At 33.9% G+C, this 23,329-nt stretch overlaps 1 protein-coding gene across 2 annotated transcripts in view; it reads left to right on the forward strand.

The window, feature by feature from the left end:
- The window catches only part of NALCN (sodium leak channel, non-selective), a 483,341-nt gene that overhangs the window by 198,761 nt on the left and 261,251 nt on the right, over positions 1 to 23,329 (forward strand). The window contains exon 9 of one of the 2 annotated variants that reach the window (XM_044667195.1): positions 4,300 to 4,386. The exons of the other annotated variant lie outside the window; for it this stretch is intronic. Within the exon in view, the coding sequence (XP_044523130.1) occupies positions 4,300 to 4,386 (87 nt within the window). The remainder of the gene's footprint in view (positions 1 to 4,299; positions 4,387 to 23,329) is intronic. 2 annotated transcript variants of the gene reach the window in all.

Genomic DNA, 23,329 nt, shown 5'->3' on the forward strand with positions numbered 1-23,329 from the left:
TGTATAGATGTATTTGGCTATAATGCACACTGTAGGAAGCTAAAGGTAATCATGAGAACTGTTCCTACCTTTAAAAACAACAAAAGAGCCATTTTCATCCACATTCTCTCAGCCAAATGCCTACAGTCTTCTGCAGTCAATGATCTAGTGGTGACTAGGAAACAAAAGAAAACAAACAAAAGAAACAAACTAGAAAAATGAGATGGAAACTAATTTTGCATGACTTGAGTAGTAAACAAAAGCCATTACATTTCCTAATGAAATGAAATATTGAAAGTGATTGATTAATATGCAGTAGAGATGCAAAGAGAAAGTTAGATAGGAATGATAGATAACTCACATGTCCTTGTGGGCTTAGACCTGATGCCCACATGAGTCTGCATGATAGGAGAATCTCCTACTCAGAGGATGGACACATCTTACAGCACAGCTCAGTTAAATGTTTTGTGCCCTCTGGGATGGACAGTAAAACTCAGAAGCAAACTTAGTCATAAAATATCCCTCAAGTCACGTCATTTATTTGAATTGAATTTTAGTTGACAAAGCTTCTTCAGGATAGATGCCTTTGCTGGCAATCACTGAACAGATTCATGGTAGGAATAAGAAATCTGAAACTTCTGTGGATCCAGTAGATCCTTAGGATCAGTGTTTTACATTGCTTTTTAGAGCCACAGGAAAATCTGGGTTCAAATCCTCTGTCCAGTATTTACTGGGGAAAAGTCACTTACCTATTTGAACCTGAATTTACTCATTTGTGAAATAAAGTCCCCACTACTACACAGGGTTATTGTGAAATTCAAAGGGAATAATGCAGGTAAAGCATTTTGCAAACCTAAAAAGAGGCATATTAATATCCATTATCTGCTTCAATTTAAAACCATACTTTAATTCCAATTTTTACTTATGAGGTTTGGTCTACTTCTATACCTAATATCTGGTATACAATTTAGAGTAGCACGTGATGGATCTATGAGGAAGAAAAAAAGAGTAATTGTTAGTAAGTTAGTACATGCAATATATTTTTCCACCAATGGAAGGGGCCATATCTGGATCATAAGAATTAGAGGTTAGATTTTATCAGACATTAATGAGGACTTAAATGGAAAGTTTAGGACTAGAAAGGTTAAGAAGCAAAAGAATGAGAGCAGAGAAAGGAAATGAGATTATTCTCATTAATCTTACTGTTTCCACCAAGAGATCTAGAAAATGCTGTTATCAAAACATATAAAGTTGTTTCTCTACCTTTTAATATTTTGTTCTGTATTCTATTCTTTACATATAAATATGTGCATATATTTAATATTTTGTTCTGTATTGTGTTAATGTGTTCTATATAAATGTGCAATAATAGAATAAAAAGGGGAAAGTGTTTTAATAAGAAAACTTCACTCCTTCACCTAAAGGACTGCTTGAAGTTTTAAGACAAAAAAGATTGTTTGAAAATTGAAAGTTCAGAGAAACTGAATGATACTGGTCTCCACATGAAAACGTGTATTAGAAAGCTATTTGAAATCACTTTAGTGAGTACAATGACTGGGAAGGCCTTTCCTAGCATAAAGTGTGATGGAGAGCTATCTTTTAATGAGGAGTCATAGGAACACAATCATGGAAAGTGATAAATGAGAATTAAATTTAGGGACAATGAGTCACTGAATATATTATTTAATAATAAAGTCAAGCCATATATGTACTTTCATTAGCTTGTGTAACTAATAATTCCATTCAGTTTCCAGATGATGGGGGGGTTTAAAAGATCACCAACATATTTATGACTTGAAAAGTAATATATAGGTACATATTCATGCATAGAAAGACACAATGACACAGGTTTTTTCCTCTGCTATGAATACACTAATATGCTCACTTGTTATTTATCCATCTTTCCTCATTATATTTGGTATTTTCTAATTGGCTCTCTCTATGAGCATTCCCTTGGTACTCTACCCATGCATAATCCTTTATTACTTTTTTCCCATATATACATTGAATCCTTCCAGACATTTCCTAAATATCTATGAATTTTATCATCTGTTCCTGTGAATCTCTGGCAATTATAACCCTTTATGTCTAGGAGATTTTGCAGGTACCCTATAGGGATAAAGTTAATGGTCCTAATTCAGGAAAGGCATTTCAATAGATGAAAGCAGTTACTGATTATGGAATGGATTTGGAAAATGATGCCATTTAAAAAAATACAAAACATTTTTAATGACAAGATTGTATACATAAGTCATCAATAAACAATCACTCTTTTTAGCCACATATTTAGATTCTTATTGGGCTGATTTGATCACTACTTTTGAGGCAGACCTATCTCTTAAGTAAAGAGGGGGCATATAAGGGAAGGAATATGAGTAAGTATTTAATTACTACTTACTATCGGCCAGGCATTGTGCTAATCTCTTTTTATTATATTCATTATATAAACCAAATGTTATATTTAAAATATAACCTAAATATTATCTCATTTAAACATTATAGTGGCCCAGTGAGCTAGGTGCTATTATTATCCTCATTTTATAGTTCAGGAAACGGAGGCAAAGAACAGATAAGTGACTTGCCCAGAGTCACACAGCTAGTTATTATCCGAGGCCAGATTTGACCTCAGTTCTTCAGGTTTGACTCCAGACCTAGTGTTCTATCTACTTTATAATCAGCCCCCTGTACATAGCAGCTACTTTAAGAAAACGCCTTATAGCTAAGAGAATCTCCATATATGCCCAAGGTCTACTTTGCAAATAGTTATTACAGAAACTCTGCCGAGATAGCCTTAGAAAGACTGCATTCAGTCATTTCTGCCTGAAATGATCAAAACTTCACTTGATTCAAAAGACTAGACAGAAAACTGAACACATTTGCATGTCCTTCCCTTCATTTCAAGCAAAGAAGTGACCTTGGCAGCATACTTTTACTGATGATTAAATTGATTTATTTGATTTTTGTCCAATGGAAAAATTAATTTAACAGAGAAAATTAGTCTGCCGCTGATCAAAGAAAATATGTGCCCCAGGGATCTTGGTGCCATGATAAGGGAACACAGGATATATCAACAGAGGGTTTTTTTGCTCATGACTGACAGGATTGATTTGGCCTTTTGTCCTTAGGAAGGAAAATTGAGTTTTGTCAATGACTTTAAAGAAAGAGATTTTTAGTCAGCTTATATGTTCTCAGTGTAAGACTCAGAGTTATGGAAGTTATCTATGCTTCTTTCCCAGACTATAACTTGGAAATTGACTCTTTTCCTACCCCACAAAAATTATGGATCCTATGGTTGGACAGAGTTTTGTTGTAAATAATATGTTGTAAATAATCACTTTTTTCTTAGCGCACACACACACACACACACACACACACACACACAAAGAGCCATTCGTTGGAGACCTAGATCATATCCAAATTGTATAATTCATACTTTACAACTTCTGTAACAACCACTTGGCTTTTTATAGAGACAAAGTATTGAATGATCTGCTATTAGAAAATTTCCCTGTTTTATGGGACATGATAGTTACTGGAATCTCAAACCTTCTCATGTTTCTTTTATTATTCCATTAGTGAATGAAAAGTCAGCCTATCAAAAGGATGTAAGTGTATGAGGCAGAAAACATTTACTTTTTAAAATAGTATTCTATAATAGAGATGATACAGTGTCTTATTTGTGTTACTATAATACTTTTGGTTAGTAAAAGGAGAATTCTTATTTCGTGAAAGGACTGAGAGGAGAAAGTGTTGGTGGAAAAATCTGTAAGTGGAAAATCATTCAGTATCTATTTCACAGGGGAGATTAATCAAAGGTAATCATTTGTTTCTGGAAAATCATGAAATTTCAGCTCAACAGCCTAGTTTTGACCTATTTAAAATAATCTCTCCTTATTCTTATGGTTGCAGTGTCATTAGGCTCTATACCTAATCATATATCTCCCTCTTATACTTATTCTAGCATTTATCTCAAGAAGGAAGATTCTTTTAGAAAATTTCTGACATCTAAATTGCACTGGCATCATACTACATGTGTCCCATATGGACTACATTGAAATGTTCAATTTGATTTATTTTTCATTCTCTAACATCTGTATTGTTGGTACATAAAATAATGAGCTTTTTATGTGAGAGTTAAAATATGTTTCCACATTAATTTAAAATCATAATGCTGGAAGGTGTAAATGTTAAACAACATCATAATAAATATTTACCTTGCATTAAACTATACATATATAGAATGATACATTTTTGCTGTGCATATTTACATATTAATACAATTGTATTCCCATTTCTCCCTGTCTTATTTTTCCCTTAAAGATGTTTCATGAAGATGCTGCTGGTGGATGGCAGTTAGTTGCTGTGGATGTCAATAAACCCCAGGGCAGAGCTCCAGCTTGCTTGCAGGTATAGTTCAATACTTTTTCTATAAAATTACCCAAAGTGGTGGCTTTCATAGTAAACAACAACCCCTATAGTTCATAGCACTTTAGATTACTTAAAGTTACTGGTTAAATAATCAACCCTAAACAATTGATGCATTGTGATGAAAAGTCAAAAGGATTTTCAAATATATTGACAAAGGAACAATTTATGGTAGGATGGGAGGAGGAGTTAGGAACAAGGATATTAACAATTCTGAAACATTTTAGCAGACATTCCTATTTATCTACTTTACTGTTTAAACTGCTTGATTATATTATTTGAGGATAAGGAGATAGAGAGGGATATAATTTCTGTTTTAAGAATTCATATTACTCTTTCATATTTACATAATATTTTGTAGTTTTAAGAGCATTTTAAAGGTTCTCTCCTTTGATCATCATGGTATTCTTGTGGTTTAAGCGGGGTAAATATTATTCCTATTCTAAAGATAAGGAAACAGGGCTCAAAGAATTTAAACAACTTAAATTCACACTGATTTTTAAGCTCAAATTAGAAATCAGATCCTCTGACACCTTCCTGGTCCATTACCACTACAAGATAATTTCACTTTTTGAAGGTATTTGTCAATAAAACAAACATTTGTAGTAATAAAAAAGATATTGTCTAATGTTGTCAACTTCAGCAAACCTTTGTTGATCAAAACGAAGTTTGTTTTTGAGAGACCAATTAATAGGTCCCAGAGAGATACAATGTGAAATAGAGTATATGTTTTCTAAGTAAAAAGGGCAAATTTCTTTCATGCAAAGTCTTGGAAGGGCCAAACAATCAATGGCAAAATTTATCCCAGTGGAATTACAAACATTTGGAAAGGGTAAACGAGAAATCAAAACAGTTTCTTATGTGAGAATTGATGCTAAGAGTCTTGAAGCTTCTGGACAGTGGAGATACTATTTTAAAAGTGTAAAATGAGTAGATCAATATGTAGATAGATTTATTTGGTTCAAATTTAGGATGAAGAATAGGTAAAACTTGAAGCAGAGAGGTGGTCTTGAGAGGTTAAGCTTTGCGAATGGTAATAGAGAAGGAGGGATAGATTTGGGAAAGATCTTTCTAGGAAGAAATGACAAGGCTTGACAGCACAATACAATTTGGTGTATAGAGGTTACAGAAAAGTGAACTATAATTTAGGTGATGAAAAGAGTAAGTTCCTTGCACTTATTTCAGAACATAGAGCTATTAGTACAAGAGAGCTATATTTAGTATATTGTTTATTCTTCAATATTTGTTCTAGATGACTTCCATCATCACTTTATAATTGTCTCTCTCTCTCTTTTAAGTCCATGATATCTGCTTATAATACCTATAGTCTAGTTGCTTTTTAAACTCCACTCATTTCTATGGTACCCTTGACCTTCCTGAAAAAACAAAAAAAACATTAAGAAATTGGCTACTGACCTTTGTCCTGTGATTTTTTATTTAAAAAATATTTTATATGTTTTTGTTTTTATACTACTTTTAACTCTGACTATATCCTTCAACCCATCCTTACACAGCATTCTATCTCTTTTAACAGAATTTTGAGAAGAAAATAATTAAATAAAAGTAACCAATACTTCACCTGTATGACAATATATTCAAAATTCTATACCCAAAGCCCCTCCTTCATCTATTCATAAAGTGTATGAAGTTACAATAACTCGACTTTTCTCTTGGTCATGATTCCTTGGTCATTATAATTAAGTTGTCAAACTTTAAATTTTTTGTTCTTTTTACATTTTTTTAATCATTAGAATATAAGCTCTTTTGAGGCAGTGACTGCCTTTTGTTTCTTTTTGTATCCCCAGGGCTTAGCACAGTGCCCCTGATGCATAATTTGTTTTTAAGTCGTTTCAGTCGCATCTGACACTATGACTATATTTTGGGTTTTCTTGGCAAAGATATTGGGGTGGTTTGCCATTTCCTTCTCCAGCTCACTTTACAGTTGAGAAAACTGAGGCAGGGTTAAGTGACTTCCACTTGGTCACACAGCTAGTAAATGTCTGGGGCTAAATTTGAACTCAGATCTTCTTGACTCCAGGCATGGTACTCTACCTGTTGTACCATCTAGCTGCCCTCTGGTACATAATAGGAATTTGGTAAATGTTTATTAGTTGATTCACTAATGTATATATTGTTTTCCTGGTTCTGCTTGTTTTATTCTTCATCAGTTTATAGAATGCTTTGTATGTTTCTCTGAATACAACCTATTTATGGTTTCTTATGATGTGACAATAATACATAGTATTCATGTAACACAGTTTATTTAGGCATTCCATAACTGATGCAAATTTACTTTGTTCTGAGACTTTTGCTCATATACAAAAGTGCTGCCAAAGATAAATATTTTGTTGAATATATGAATGTTTTTTTGTTCTTTCACTTCCTCAGATTATATATTTCCCCATAGTCTTCTTAAGAGTTTTTAAGCTCCATCCTGTATAAGTGTCCTGACACTCTGCATTCAGAATTGTACAACTTTTCTAGCACAAGACTCCCCCTTTCCCAAATTATACATTTTCATTGACTATGTCCCATGCTGAAAAGTCTGTCTCTTCTCATCTTTACCTCCTGGCTTCCTGGTCTCAGCTCAAAAATAACTCCTTCTACCACTGTATATCTTCTTCATACATAATTATTTACATATTGTCTTCCTCATTATACTATGAGCACTTTGAAGGCATGGATTGTTTTTATCTTTCTTTATAACCCTAGAATTTAGCACAGTGCTTGACATATAGAAATCACTCAATAAATATTTGTTGCTTTGATTTCATTGAGTGACATTTATCTTCATTCTACTTCATTCACCAGCACATCCATAGCTTAGACTTAATCATTGTTCAAAATTGTTCCATTTTCACATAATCTCAGACTCTGTAATTTCCGTTGGTCACTTTTCCCACCCAGTCACTCTTTCTTAATTAGCTCTCCTCTTTATTTCAATATACTAATCTTTTCAATATCCTCTTTCTGTTTCACTTGCCTACTCTTCTAGTCTGGACCCACAGTCTCTAGTCCAGCATGTGCTAACCACCATTCTACAATTGCTTACATTCCACCTTTCCTCCTAGACCAGCCCTAGGAAACTCTCATTATTTGCTTTCTCTGTCCAATCAATATACTTTTCAACAGACCTCAAATGATCAAAGATGGCCCAAGAAATAAGGTATAGTCCAGGTTTACAGATTTGGACATGTTCTGTTTACTGATGCTATCAGTACTATAACTAAATATAGAGGAGGGACATAAATATTAAAATTTATGGGGGGAAATGAAAAATTGAAGAGAAAATGTCTTGAGGACTGTTGTGATGGAAGAAAAATCAGAGAAAACAATAATTCTGATATATGTTTTTTTAATTACGGAGAGAATGCGATATGGTGTTCATATGTTGCCACTTGGATTTCATATTGCCAGAACTCAATCTTAAAACTATGCAATGTATTAAAGAAAAGAAAATTAAGATCATTATAATTCAGATCATCAGTCATTATCATTATGTGTATTAAAGAAATACAACTCCAAAAAGTTTTCAAATTTAAGAATAAGATGTACATTGTCCTCCATCAGATACTTTTATTTTTATGAGAACAGAATACTCAGATTTCCTTATTAGTGGTTTTCCTCCTCCTGATGTCTAAACTTTAAATCTTTGAACATATTCCTGACCTCTGTATTCACCTAAAAGAGCTAGGTGACAAGTGGACACTGATAGTAGCATATATTTATTCAAAAGCATAAATGTATTATAGCACTACTCTTGCAATGCCTTAGTTGTTGTTGTCATTACTAATTAACCAGTGATTATTCTTGATTATATGAGCACAAAGGACTTGTGATTTTGTGTGAAGGATATATTGGAGAAAGGAGAGAGTGGAGTGAGGGAAGTCAGTCAATGAGCTATTGAAGCAGTGCAGGTGAAAGTAATAAGACCTGAATCAAGGTTAGTGGCACAGTATAAAGAAAAAGATACATGCAAGCAAGGAATTTATGGAGGCAAAATTAACAGATCTTGCCAACTGCTTAGGAATGGGAGATAAAGGTAAGATGACATTAGGAGGAGTTTATTCACCTAGGTAGGGTGGAAGGCTGATTCAGCAACAACAAAAAGATGTTTCACATTTTCCCAGTTTTTTTAGTTCTTTTTAAAAAAGGGTGTTTGTATGTATGTGCATGGTTTTATGTGGTAAGAGAGGCATGGTTCATCTTTCCAGCCTTGGCTTTGCAGTTTCTGAGAATTATATATAATCCCTAGTAAAGTTGGAACCCAGTCACCTTGAAATGCAAGCTCACTTCCTCTCTAGACAAAGAATAACAATAACCATCCTTGACATCTTCTTATATTTTGAGAATATTATGAAAATCATCTCTCAGCCTTATCCTCCCTGGATGGAACCAACTGTATTTCATCTTTCTTCATAGTTCTGGTTTTCTAATTATCTACTATCCTTGCTTCTCTTGGTCTTCAGTTATTTTTAGTATGATAAGCTGATTTTCCCTATTGCCCTTAGGTTGTTAGATATTTTTAAAATAAATATTTGTGTTATTAAACCAAAATAAAATATAGTATGATTAATGTTAAAATATTTGTTTGATTTCACTTACTATTTCAGTAAATGACTGTTTACTTTTGAATCACACTAAGGAATTTTGTGTCCTAAATTAACATAAACAAATGTCATTTACCTCTGTTTAGAGAGTTTTAGAACACTTGCCTGTGAACAATGTGTGAGATTTGAAAAATGACAAAGAAGCTTTTTCTTTTCTGTGCTGCGTACAGAGGTTACCCCTGCATGTTTACCATTTACCATTCTCCACAAGTTCCAGTGTGCTTTTTAGTGTTTGACATTCTTTTTGTCTGTCTGTCTCTGTCTCTCTGTCTCACCTGTCTGTCTGTCTTTCCCTCACCCTCCCTCTTCCCCTTCTCTGCCACATGTTTGTAATTTCAGGGATGGAGAGAGATGAAGATGTTGCTTTAATGAATACTAGGTCAGATTGACATTTCTCTCAGTGTTTCTACAATGCTCTTTAGAACAAAGGCATTTTAGTCCTAGCCAACGATATGAACTTTGGAAATCTATTGACATCATTTTTGTCCTCCCATTCAGTGAAGAATGCAAGAGAAGGCATCCAAGAAGAGGACTGTGTTCTCCAATAAATTTGAAAGGAGGTCAAAAGAGTTTCCAAACTTGCTGCCTGTTACTCTAGAGTGTAAACTGTATTTATGCATAATCGGCATCTTTTTGAGGAGGTCACCAAACACACAATAAATAGAGCTCTATTAAACCAGAACGTCATATTTTAGCTGCCACTTTGACAGGCTGTTTTCTTACTGCTCTTCAGGTAGTATTCTCCCTTTGACAGTTTGACGGATGTGTCGGGGTGTTTCCTGCCATCCACCAACACAGTGCCAATGGTGTATTATCTTGAAGGTAGTCAGTGACAAGAAAATGAAAGCATACATGAAACCTGACATGCCTGTATTCAGCCCCTCACCACTAATGTTGCATTGTGTTTGCTCCATTTTCTGTAAAGAATGGGGGATAACGAGTGCATACCAGACATAGGTCAATTTGTTGTCAAATTAATACTTTAGTTTTTATAATGTGGTATTTTTAATGATTTGTGAAGATAATTTCCTCCAAGATGCATGTTTTAGTAGAGTTTCTTAGTATGTCTGTTTCATATATAAAAGTGATAATAAAAAAGACCAATTCTTGACAGTTTTCTTATTGAACTTTCTCACAGTCTCAGAACTAATTTCAGATGATGAATAAGCATATGAAAATTTAATTGACTCATTAAGTATGTATTGGCTTTGCCAAAATAGCTATCTTCTTTTATAAATACAATATTCCACTCACCTAGTCAATAACACCTTTTAGATATAAAGTTATTATTTGCACAACTACAGAAAAAAACAAGGTTCATTTTCATACAACTTCATGTATAAGTAAGTGCTGTTTTCCTTAGAGACATACTCTTATATATATATATATATATATATATTATATGTTATTATATATATATATTTCCATCTTCCTCTCTTGCCCACTCACACAGTTTTTTTTTAACCCTTGTACTTCGGTGTATTGTCTCGTAGGTGGAAGATTGGTAAGGGTGGGCAATGGGGGTCAAGTGACTTGCCCAGGGTCACACAGCTGGGAAGTGGCTGAGGCCGGGTTTGAACCTAGGACCTCCTGTCTCTAGGCCTGGCTCTCTATCCACTGAGCTACCCAGCTGCCCCCTCAACCCCACTTTTGACATGACATGGACAAGTTACTTACAAAGAAACGGAAACTAAAGGGATGTACATCAATTAGGGAATGGCTGAACAAATTGTGGTTTATGATGGTGATAGATGAACTGATACAGAGTGAAGCAAGCAGAACCAGGAAAACATTGTACATGGCAACAGATTGCTGATTATGGAATGATCAACTATGATAGACTTAGTATTCTCAGCAATGCAATGATCCTGAGGAACAAAGAATGCTATCCACTTCCAGGGGAAGAACTGTTAGAGTAGGAATGTAGATGAAGCATCCAATTTTTCACTTGTTTATTCGGGTATGTGTTGTGGGTTTTTGGCTTCATAAGATTAGTCACAAAAGTGAACAATATGGAAATTTGTTTTGCATAATAATACATGTATAACTCAGATTGAATTGCTTGTCAACTGTGGGAGGGGGAGGGAAGGAGTGAGGGAGACAATTTGAATCCTATAACCATAAAATTTTGTGGAAACTTGTTATTATAGTTAACTTGTAAAAATTAAATTAAGAGATTTAATAAATAAATGCCATATTGTGTATTTCACATACATGTACATTTCACATGTCCACTCAACTTCTTTAAAGATTTTTTTTAGAATCAAAATTGGTCATTGTAATTTCATAGCATTCATTTTATATTTGTTGATTCTCTTGTTATTCTTTCCATTTCTACTGATGTGGTCATTAATATTGTTTTCTTTGTTCTCCATTCTTCACTTTTCAATTCTTCACCAAAATCTTCCCTTACCTCCCTATATTCTTCATAGCCATTGTCTCCTGCTCATCATTTCCCTGTCCCTGAGTAGTCTTTCCATTCCTTAGTGACTTCAACATCTGGTTTATAATTTTCCTTTCCATGCTATTCCTTACCATTATTCTCAAAAAATCACTGTCCTTTTCCATAAGTCCCATGGGATTGTTCTTGATTATTGCATTGCTATAAGTAGCAGAGTCTATTACATTTGACCGTTCTATAAAGTTTTAGTTACTGTGTACAATGTTCTCATAGTTCTGCTCATTTCACTTCACATAAGTTCATGGAGGTCTTTCCAGTTCATATAGAAATCAAGCAGTTCATTATTCCTTACAGCACAATAGTATTCCATCACCATCATATACTACAATTTGTTCAGCCATTCCCCAATCAAGGGACACTCCACCGTTTTCTAATTTTTTGCTACCACAAAAAGCACAGCTATAAATATTTTTGTACAAACTTTTTTATCTCTTTGGGGTACAAAAGCAGTAGTGGTATAGCTGAATCAAAGGACATGAAATCTTTTAAAGCCCTTTTGGGCATAATTCCAAATTGCCTTCCAGAATGGTTAGATCAATTCACAACTTGACCAGCAATGCATTAGTGTCCTAATATTGCCCCATCCCCTCCAACATTTATTATTTTCTTTTACTGCCATATTGGTCAATATGCTAGGTGTAAGGTGGTATCTCAGAGTTGTTTTGATTTGCATTTCTCTAATTATAAGAGATTTAGAACACTTTTTCATGTGTTTGTTGATAGTTTTGATTTCTTCATCTGAAAATTGCCTATTCATATCCCTTGACCATTTGTCAGCTGGGGAATGATATGATTTATCGCTTGGTTATATGGGTATTGATTTGGGGTTATGGTTTTTAAAAGATTACTCTATTACAAATATGAATAATATGCAAATAGGTTTTGAGTAATAAGACATGTATAAACCAGTTGAATTGCTTGTCAGCTCTGGGAGAAGGGAGGGAGAGATCATGAATCATGTAACCATGGAAAAATATTCTAAAATAAATGAACAAAATGTAATATTTTAAAAATCAGCATTCACAATGGTCACCCATTTACCACTAGTAAAAATAGTTCTTTGATTTTCTCATTTCTATTGATTTATACCACTTCTCTAGTTTGTCTATCCATTGTTATGAATATACCTTGGAATTCATCATTATTTGGAACTGCTTTATCTGAACTTAGAGAAATCCGTCTTTGATTACCATTGCTTTATATTTCACTAATACAAGTTCTCTATTCTTACTGAACTTTTTTGTCCTCATCTTTACTTTTGATTATAGTTCTTCCCCCATTCTGAAAGTCAGTCATTTAACTGGTTACCTCTATATCCATGTTGGACCAATGATCATCTTTTTATTAACATTCTTTATATTAATCTAGAGACTTTTGCTCTACTATTCTACTTAAATAATACCTTTATCAAACTCAATTTTTTAAACTTTATTTTCTCCATCCTGAGCTATTGAGGCTTTCTGGAGTTATTAGTTAAATTTCTTTTTCCTTTCCTTTCTCTTTCCTCTACACCAGTGATGGGCAAACTTTTTAAAGAGGGGCCCAAAGGAAAGGAAATGCTCATCTGTCAGTCTGTTTCTAAGGCAACTCTTTCTAAGTTTCATTGTATTGTATCCTAAATCCTAATCATTGTATTTGTCAGATTAGGAATAATGTCATGGGGCCAGATAGAACATTTCAGGGGTTCGCAGTTTGCCCATCACTGATCCAAGTCCTAATGTTTATTTCTCTCTCCCAAACTCTTCAAAAGTACATCTCTCACTACTTCTCTTCCATTTCCTCATCACTCACTCCATAATTCTTTGCAATATAGTTTTCTACCCCTATTCCTATACTAAAAGCATTATTTCACCGGTGATTTCCTAATTGCTATTGTACCTTTGTTTTTTGACATTGTTGACTATGTTTTCCTATATGACTCTTTTTTCTCCCTTGGTTACTGAGTTTCACAATCTCAGTTTTCCTTCCACATCTCTAGCTATTACTTTTTTGGCCTTTTGTCTTTTCCTTCTTCCTCCAAATTCCCCAAATCATCTTCTTCAAGCCTTTCCTCTTATATCCTCATATTCTTTCCCTTGGTGATCTCATTCACTGTCCTAGTTTTGACCATTATGTCTATGTATATAGACATCTCCTTCATCTATAATTTGAGCTCCAAGTACTCTCTCTATTTCTGTTGCTATATAATCACCCATTCTAACAGGGATTAAAAAATAAATATATCTAAACTCAGATGATAGGTGTTTAGAGAAGCAGACATGTTATATGTAAAAGTGATTTTAAAATAAACTCATCTTCTTTTCCATTCCCCCTCCACCTTGAGGAGCTCTCAGTTTTGAAGACTGGAAACTTCATGTTCATTCTTGACCCTCCCAGCTCCCTTGCCCCATTCCCTTCTAGTTAATCACAAACTTTTGTTAATACGTTCAAAATCTCTTTGACGCTAATCTATTTTTTTCTTTCATTTCTCTTTGCTCTACACTGATCCAAGCCCTTATTAACTTATGTATACAGCATTCCAATATCACTTTAATGGGTCTTCCACACATATCTTACCTCTTGACATTCCAATCTGTCTGAAATACAGCTACCAAATTAACTTTTTACAGGGCCAATTTGTCATTTTGTTTCCCTTCTCAGAGTTTCCAAATGGTTATTTGTTGCCTCCAGAATAAAATCCAAACTTTTTAGCTTGACATTCAAATGCTTTGGCTTAGCTTCATCAACCTTTCTAACCTTCTCTACTGATTTCTTAAAAGTAAGAATTGTGTTCTACCTGATTTTTTTATCTTCTTCATTACCTATCATACCTAAAAAGTATACAACAGTTCCTTTCTTCCTTCTTTTCTGCCATTTTATTAATATAGGGAGCTCCACTTAAGTCCTTCCTCTTTCATTGCAGATGGACACCTTGGCACCTTATATTCTTAGATAGTTCCAGGGGTATTTGAAAATGAAGTGAGTTGTTTAGAATCACAGAGAGAGTTATATGGCAGATATAAAACATAAGCCTAGGTTATTTTGAATCCACAGGTAGCTATCTTCATGTGATACACTTTTAATAAAGAATTTTTGTATATTCTATTTTCCTATCTGTAGAACTCAGAGGTTAAGTGGCTTGCCTAGGGTCATACAGCTGGTATTAGAATTGAAACCAGAACTGAACTTGAACCCAAGTTTACTTGATCCAAAAGATAATATTTTCTAGGTGTGATAGACATTTAATAAATGTTTTTGTGATATCTTATATACACTAATATGCTTAAGGAAAATTGGGCCTTGAAATTGAAACCAGAACTGAACTTGAACGCAGGTTTACTTGACCCAAAAGATCATATTTTGTATGTGGGATAAACATTTAGTGAATTTTTTTGTGATATCTTATATACACTAATACTTTCCTTGTATAAAAAGCATGTTTTTTCATTTGCAATTGCCATCTGTTCAAATGAGATCTTCAAGGTATAACTCACATTTCTGCCTCCTCCATAAAGTGCATCATGAGTACCCCAATCAAAAGCCTTTGCATCAAAGAATCATATTTTTGAATTGGAAGGATTTTTGGAAATCATCTTAGTAAACCCCTACATGAAATATGAATATCTTACAAAATCCTTGAGCCTCCACTTAAATACTACTAGTGCCAAAAAAAATCCACTAGTTAAAATAAAGCATTTCATATTGGGACATTGTTAATAAATTCTTTATACTGTGGCAAAAAATTCTATGTCCCTGGGATTCCCATTAGTTAGTCATAGTTCTGCCAACTGGGACCAAACAATAAATCTAATCCTTCTTCCATATGTCAACCCTTAGGATTTGTGAAGGTAAAAACCATGGCTTGAAAAATCTCTTACAAATTTCCATTTCTATATCATCACCTGTTCCAGTGGGGCCTAAAAAATCAATGTATCTAAACTCAAATTATTGCTATTTAAATTCTGCTTGAGAAGCAGATAAGACATATATATGTATATGGACAGACAGAAAGATGGAGTCAAGATGGCAGCTTAGAAGCAGAAAAAAATTTATTCCTCTGGAAAAAACACTTCCACACCAATCAAAAACAAAGCACTTCGAGGGGAACACAAAACCAAATACAATAACAGAACAGAGCCAGGGGACCCTCCTGCCTGATTCAACTTAAAAGATATGCAGAGACAGTAGAGTTCTCAGGTTTAAGGAGAAGAAAGAAGGAAGATCTCAGGACACCTCTCCTACCTACTGTACTGAGATTCAAGCAGTTAGTGGGGTCTTGGGTTGAGGACTCTAGCATGAAGGGAGTGCTTTGCTACCACAGCTACTCGAGGCTTAGAGCTCTGACCATAGCTGGCAGGGAGGCAACTGGAGGAGAGAGGCAGACAGGAGGGCAGCCTGGTAGCAGCCTTCAGTCACCACTCCTCTATCTTGGGCCTCTACCTGTGGAAATTTTGACCTCAGGGAACTTTCAGCTCTGCATATTGGCCTCCAGCAATAGCAAAAGCAGCCTCCAGAAGGCAGGAAAGCTCAATCTCCAACACCCCTCTCCAACCTATTCTACTGAGACCAATGGTAAGAATCTGGCTGACTGGGATCCTAGGGTGAAGGCTGCAACATCGACTGAGTACTTTGGTATCACCCAGGAAGCTTGGGTGAAGCAGGAACTGTAGCAAATTGGACTCAGGCTTTTGAAGAACTCAAAATACAATTCAAAAAACAATTAAAAAAGAAGCTAAAGAAAATTGGTAAAAGAACTTAAAAAGCAAAATAGGTCATCTGGAAACAGAGGCACATGAACTAAAACAAGAAAACAGTGTCTTTAATACCAGAATTGACCAGCTTGAAAATGAGGCAAAAAAGTGAAAGATTACCAACAAAGAAAAAAGGATTAAAAGGAAAAGAAGGATCAAGAATCCCAAGATGAAATTCAGTCTTTAAAAATTAGAATTGAAGGGCAGCTTGGTAGCTCAGTGGAGTGAGAGTCAGGCCTAGAGTCAGGAGGTCCTAGGTTCAAACCCGGCCTCAGACACTTCCCAGCTGTGTGACCCTGGGCAAGTCACTTGACCCCCATTGCCCACCCTTACCACTCTTCCACATAAGAGACAAAACACCGAAGTACAAGGGTTAAAAAAAATTAGAATTGAAGAACTAAAAGCAAATGATGTCACAAGGCATCAAGAGTCTATAAAATAAAATCAAAAGAATGAAAAAATTAGGATAATATAAAATACCTCATTGATAAAACAACAGACTTGGAAAATAGATCCATGAGAGACAATTTAAGAATTATTGGACTAACAGAAAATCATGACAAAAGAAAAAGCCTGGACATCATTTTACAAGAAATTTATCCAAAAAAACTGCCCTGATATTCTTGAACAAGAGGGTATAGTAGAGGTTGAAAGAATCCACAGATCACCTTCTGCATTAGATCCCCAGTTGACAAAGGCCAGGAATATTATAGCCAAGTTCAAGAACTTCCAGGCAAAGGAAAAGGTACTACAAACTACTAAAAAGAAACAATTCAAATATCAGTGATCCACAGTCAGGATTGCACAGGTCCTGGCTGCAACCACACTGAAGGACTGGAAGGCATGGAATATGATATTCTATAAATCAAGATATGTAGAGAGATGCTTTTAAAATAAATGTATTTCTTTTCCATCCCCACCCTACCTCTTTCTTGACTTCCCCATTTCTGGTATTTATACCACCAATATACTTTTACGTCAATCAATCCTCAAAAACTATGGTTTGGCATCCCATCATTCTTTTATGCATGCTTCAAGCTATAAAAATCCCTTCTAAAATGTAGCACCCAAAGCTGATTAAAGATCTTTGGATGTGGTATAACCAAGGCAGGGTATGATGTGTACATCAGCTCGTTTGCTTAATTCTAAAATATACCCCAAGACTAAATTAGCTTTTTACTCTCTGAGTATTCAGTCAACAAACCCCGAAGGTCTCTTTCACATTAGCTGGCCATGTCTCTCTTCTTTGAGAGCAGTCAACCTAAACAGTATTTTTTAAAATTAAGTGTGAGACTTTATATTTGTCCCTAGTAATTCAATTTGACCCTAGTAATTCATTTATGAGAGGATGATAATATGTAGATCTAGGGTTGGGAATAGAGATGAGGGAGAGTTCTTAGAGATCATCTTTTTAGAGGGGTTGATATTGAATGCCTGTGCTCCCTTCTGCCCAGGAGGCTGAAGCTGGCAGATCTCTTGTTCTTAAGAGTACTGAGTTATAATGGGATGAACCAATTAAATTGTTGCTTTAGATTTAGTATATAAATGGCGAGTCCCCTAGGAAGGGAGAAAGTGCCACCAGTTTGTCTAAAAGAAGACAAAATTGGCCCAAATCCAAAGCAGAGTGAATCAAGAATTCTATGCCAATTGGAATGGATTGAACCTTGCGTATGAGCCTAGGCAAAATAGGAAGACCCAATTTCTCTCCTCTAATCTTTTCTTTCTTTGAACTCCTTGGCTCCTTTGTTCATTTTGTTTTTACATTTATCTTATGATTATATATGTGTGTGTATATATATACATGTATATGTATATATATATATAGTTATAGTTATAGTTATTCATGTACATGTCTCATCTGCCTCAGTATAAACTAGTGAACAGGGACCATCTTTGTTTCCTGTGAAAAAGTGTTTGTAATGGAACTTCATGAAATACTTGTTGAATTAATGATTACATGAGTCAATTCCAAGTTAAATCAATTTGAGAAGGATCATTTAATTGAGTTTCAATGCTTCAGTGCTTAGTTTTAATTACTTATCCATTTTGAATTTCTTCTAACATTAGCTTACTTATTCTCTTGGATCTATGACCAATAGAAAACTTAGTAACTGAAGGAATTCCAACTAACAAAGTAATTCATTTAGCTACCTGTTAATGAAATGTCTTCCTAAAGAATTGTAGTATAAGCACTTGAAACTAAGAAGGAATTTTGCATTCTTATGACATTCTTCATTGGCTAACGAAAAAATGAAAGCTTTAAATGGAATAGGTAGCTATTTACCTCTTCATTGTTTTCAATACAGTATTCTGACAGTTTAAAGGAAGAGAATATCTTATAATCACAAATTAATAAATTGATTTCTAATAGATTTGGATAATTGACCTAAAGACAATAGGAATATTTTCAAGTCAGAATCTGAATATGCGGATCTAAAGTGGTGAAAATAACCTATTCTGGTTTCACTTTATAACAAATGGGACTTAAGAGTGATTCTTTTGCTTACGGCCTCTACTAAACCATATGAAAATTTATATGGCCAAACTGTTAAAAAAAATACCAGTTTTTCAGTTGCTGTTTCTTCTGAATTGGAAGGAAGAAAAGAAATTACATATAATTGTTTTATGCTTCTAAAATTTCTGCCCACACACACACACTTTTTTAAACATCAGAAGCGAAGTGATTTGATTTTATTAATTTTATCAAAAGCAAAAATTATTCTAAACCTCTTTACATTTTCCATTTTTCAAATACTTTAGCACTGGGATTAAAATTCATAGCCATGTCCCTGCTTCAGTTTGAATAAGTACCATGGAACTTTCACATGTGTGATTATATTAATCAGTGGACATTTACTCGTTCTATGCCCTGCATGTACAATCAACTATTTGGAGGGCGTATCAGTGTCAGAGGATGATTGCTATGTTCAATATTGCCATGGAAATTATGACTGTGTTCTGTTTTTATATAAGACTTGATTTTTGAGGTTAAATATATTGCATCCTTTGAAGTCTGTCAAGCCAGTCAGGTATTTAAATAGTTATGTAGCATTCCTTCTCTTTTTTCCTCTTTTTTCTATCTTTCTTTCTTTTTTCTTTCTTTCTTTCTTTCTTTCTTTCTTTCTTTCTTTCTTTCTTTCTTTCTTTCTTTTCTTTCTTTCTTTTCTTTCTTCCTTTTTTCCTTTCCTTAGTTCTTTCCATTCATTTTTCTCTTTTTTCTTAATGTATTCCTCTCTTCTTCCTTCCTTTTCTTTCTTTCCTCCTTTCTTTTATTTGGCACTTGGGGGTAGAGAGGTTGTTTTTTTTATATATACAATTACAGAAATGTAAATGTTTAAAGGAGTAGCATGGATCCTTGGATACTGAAACATATGACAAGCTTAAGTATAGTGCAAAACTGTTGACTTGAAAGAACACTAGCTGTTTTATCCCTTTATTCCTCGAAGGTATCTTCCTACTCTTTCATAAATTAATGGGGGGAAAATCTTTAAGGAAACTTTCCCTTTAAAGTAACTATGTATCACATATTACACAAGAGTCAGGTGAACAAAATGAGAGATTAAAACCTGGAGAAGAAAAGACTTGGGAGAACTTTGATAACTTGCTTTAAGAACTTTAAAGGGCTCTGATAGAAGCAAAATTATATTTATTATACTCATCCCTGAGGTAGAAATATATGAGTAATGGATAGGAGGTCCAGTGAGTTGTTTATCCAAAAGTGCAGTGAACTATCCTTGGGTACTCGTTATCCTGTATTCATATGTGATTTTAAAATGGGTCAGTCTAATGGTTGGTTTAAATGTCCTTATAATGAATCCCATTGGATTTCTGCCCCTACTGACTCCCATAGATCCATCTATTATAATGAAGTAAAGTTTAAGTAAAATAAATAAATATATATATGTACATGTAAATTTTTCATCATAGTTTTATTATTTATAATGTATTATAATAATAATGTGTGTAAGTTTTATATGGTGAGCGACTGTATGACTTAGTGGATCAAGCTCTGGTCATTGAGTCAGGAAGACCTGAGTTTAAATCTGGCTTCAGAGACTTATTATCTCTATGATCCTGAGTAAGCCACTTGACCCTGTCTGTCTCAGTTCTTCATCTGTTAAATGAACTGGAGAAAGAAATAGCAAATCCCTGGAGTATCTTTGCTGAGAAAATCCCATATGGGGTCATAAAGAGTCAGAAAAGATTGAAATGACAAAATAACAAAGGTTTTATGTCATATACATGCATATGTTCTTATAAGTAGTATTCTATACCTGCTAGGAGGAATAAGGAGAGATATCATATTTCTTATTTGGGGTCAAGTTAAATCATTAAACTTTTGTGGTATTCATTTATGGTTATTTTTTGTAGTTATTTTCAAAGTATTTTTTTTATTTACATTGCTGTTAGCTAATTTCATGGTGTGCTTATTTCATTTTTTCCAACAGTTTTTTCCCCCAGTACTTTGCTCCCACAAAGTTCTATTTTTAGTTTTATTTATCTCTTTGAGTTCTAAATTATCTATTTGTATTCTATTTGTTAAGGTTTCATCTTCTCTTTATTGTGAATTTCTTTATTAGTTGGCTTCTAATTTTTAAAATTGCAAGGTCATTTCATCAGTCCTTTCAGATATATATATATATTACTCAGAGGTACTTAGATGTACTCCCAGAAACTGTTATGTCAATATTATTATTTTTCCCGTGGTTATTAATTTTTCTGTTTTGTTTCTATTATTTACTGTTTGATTCGCTTAGAATTGCATTTTTAATTTTCACTTTAGTCAGTATATTTTGTTTTTCTGTTTAATTACTATTGTATTGCATAACCTTTTATAGTGTGTTTTTAAATTTTTTTATACATTGATTTGCCATTTCTGTGGATATGCAGTCATGAGAGAGATAAAAAATTTCTTAAAGTCTCTCTTGTTAAATTTGTATAAATGGAGATTTTGAACCTTGGACTTCATCCCCCATAAGTCCCTTAGTTTTCCCAAAATTCCCTTTAAGCTCTCCTGCGCCTCCATGTTTGCATGGTCACGTTCTTGTGTTTTATATTTGGTTGTAACTCCTCCCTCTTTCTCTTTTGTTCCTGGGACCTGGATGGCTAGTAACTTTTTAGTTAGGTCTCTGTTAGTTTATTATTAATAAAATATTCATAAATATAATATTCAGTATTTTGCATATTAATTTTAAAGTCCACAAATTGCTTTATCTGTAAAGTAATACTTTATTATAATATATTATATCTTATAGAATATAGAATAAATGTAATACTTCAGGCATAAGATTGTTGAGAAGGAAGGGTTCTGTAAACTTAAAAAGCTATTTTAATATGAATGTTTCCAGTCATTTGCTATATATATATGTGCTTACATATTCAAAATTGTTTAATTAAGAATGTGGCATTCCTTGGGTTTAAAGGATGGCATTTGGTTTTATTTCATAATTCCACTGATAATCCCATTCATGCTTTCAATAAAATAAATGAGACCCAGGAAAGTGTAGTTCCAAGGAAAGAGAGTTATAGTAATTTAAAATGCTATGGTGAGAAAAGATAAAGACTAAGATACATTCTTTAATATTATAGAAAAAGTACTAGTATATATAGGATACCATTTTGAGAGCTTTTGTGTTTTAAGCAAGGTGAAAATCTTGTGTCTGCCATTGATGAATTTACATTTTCAATGGAAAGGCCAGACATATTCTAAAGGGAAAAAAGCAATTATTCATATGGTAGAGCAGAAACAGAGACCTATATTCAGTAGATAACGTTTCATATATAACTCCTGATGTTTATTACCTGCAAAGTCTTGGGCAAGTCACTTCTCTTTCATGGACCTCATTTATATTATCTAATGATCATATTGAACTAGATGGCCACTAAAGTCCATAACAGCCCTAGATCTGTAATCCCTACTCATCTGTATAAACTATAAACAAAGCTACACATTCAGAGAAATATACTTGGTTGGGTTGATGGGGGTGGTTAAATTATTCTAGTACGATTTAAGGGACTGAGAGTAGATCAAGATTAAAGTATGGAAGGAAATAAGAGTAGGGAAATTGTTTCAGGCATGTATAACAGGTTGGGTGAAGTACAGAAAAACTGCCAAACTCAAGTTCTTTCTATTTTGCACTGATAATTCCATCTATATCTGTGTCTTTGAACAGGGTCATCTCCGTGTCATGAGTGTGCACCTGCCCTCTAGAAATCCCTAGTTTCCTTCAAAGCTTCACTCAAGTGGCATCTTTTTCAAAAATACATTTCTTGTCTCCCTGGACACTAGTATTTCCCCCCACTACTTACCTCATATTTATTTGGTATATATCTTTTATACAATTATCTGCATGCTTATATTATTCCATTATACAATGTAGACTCCTTGTGGGAAAGAGAGACGTTTGAGCATAAAATTTTGTTTTCTTGGGTTATTAAGTTAAAAAGTAGAATACGGAAGGTAAATTTCATTGGCTCTTTAGACTGAATATTTTTTATGAACGTGCTGAAATCTGGGGAAACTACAGAAGATAGAATTGCCATTGTTGCATCCCATTTTATTTTAATATTTATCTAGTATTAAATTATTTGGAGACATTATGATAGGACTGCTTAGATTTCTAAAATTATGAGCCATGTGAACAATGTCTAATTGGACAGTCTCGTTTGTAGTGATTGATTTCAAAGGTTATAGTGCTGATTATTAACAAGCATAATTGCAACCCTTGTTCAGGGAAAGGATGACAGGAAAGTGGGTCCTAAGATATCATACCTAGAATTGTAAACAGGTTAGTAGATGGATGGGTGGAAAGTTTAGGCTTGATTTCACAAGTGCCCTTCATCTAACTAATAAGGTTTCTATGACACTTACATATACTGTAAACAAATGCCGTCATCCCAATTTGGAAAGAAGTAGTGGGTTTGAGCTTATCAGTATGGGAAATCAAAAACAGCTGTGAAATTATAACACCAAGTTGAACATGACAAAAATGTGTATGTTCTCCTTCTATTCCTTATTCATCATCCACAAAGTGAAATTTTTTTTGTTTTATTTTTATCATGACTTTTGGGAATCAAAATAAATAATATCCATATAATGAAATGATTTGAATGTTTGTTTAATT

This window comes from Gracilinanus agilis, chromosome 3, assembly GCF_016433145.1.
Source record: "Gracilinanus agilis isolate LMUSP501 chromosome 3, AgileGrace, whole genome shotgun sequence".
In the NCBI taxonomy this organism is placed as follows: domain Eukaryota; kingdom Metazoa; phylum Chordata; class Mammalia; order Didelphimorphia; family Didelphidae; genus Gracilinanus; species Gracilinanus agilis.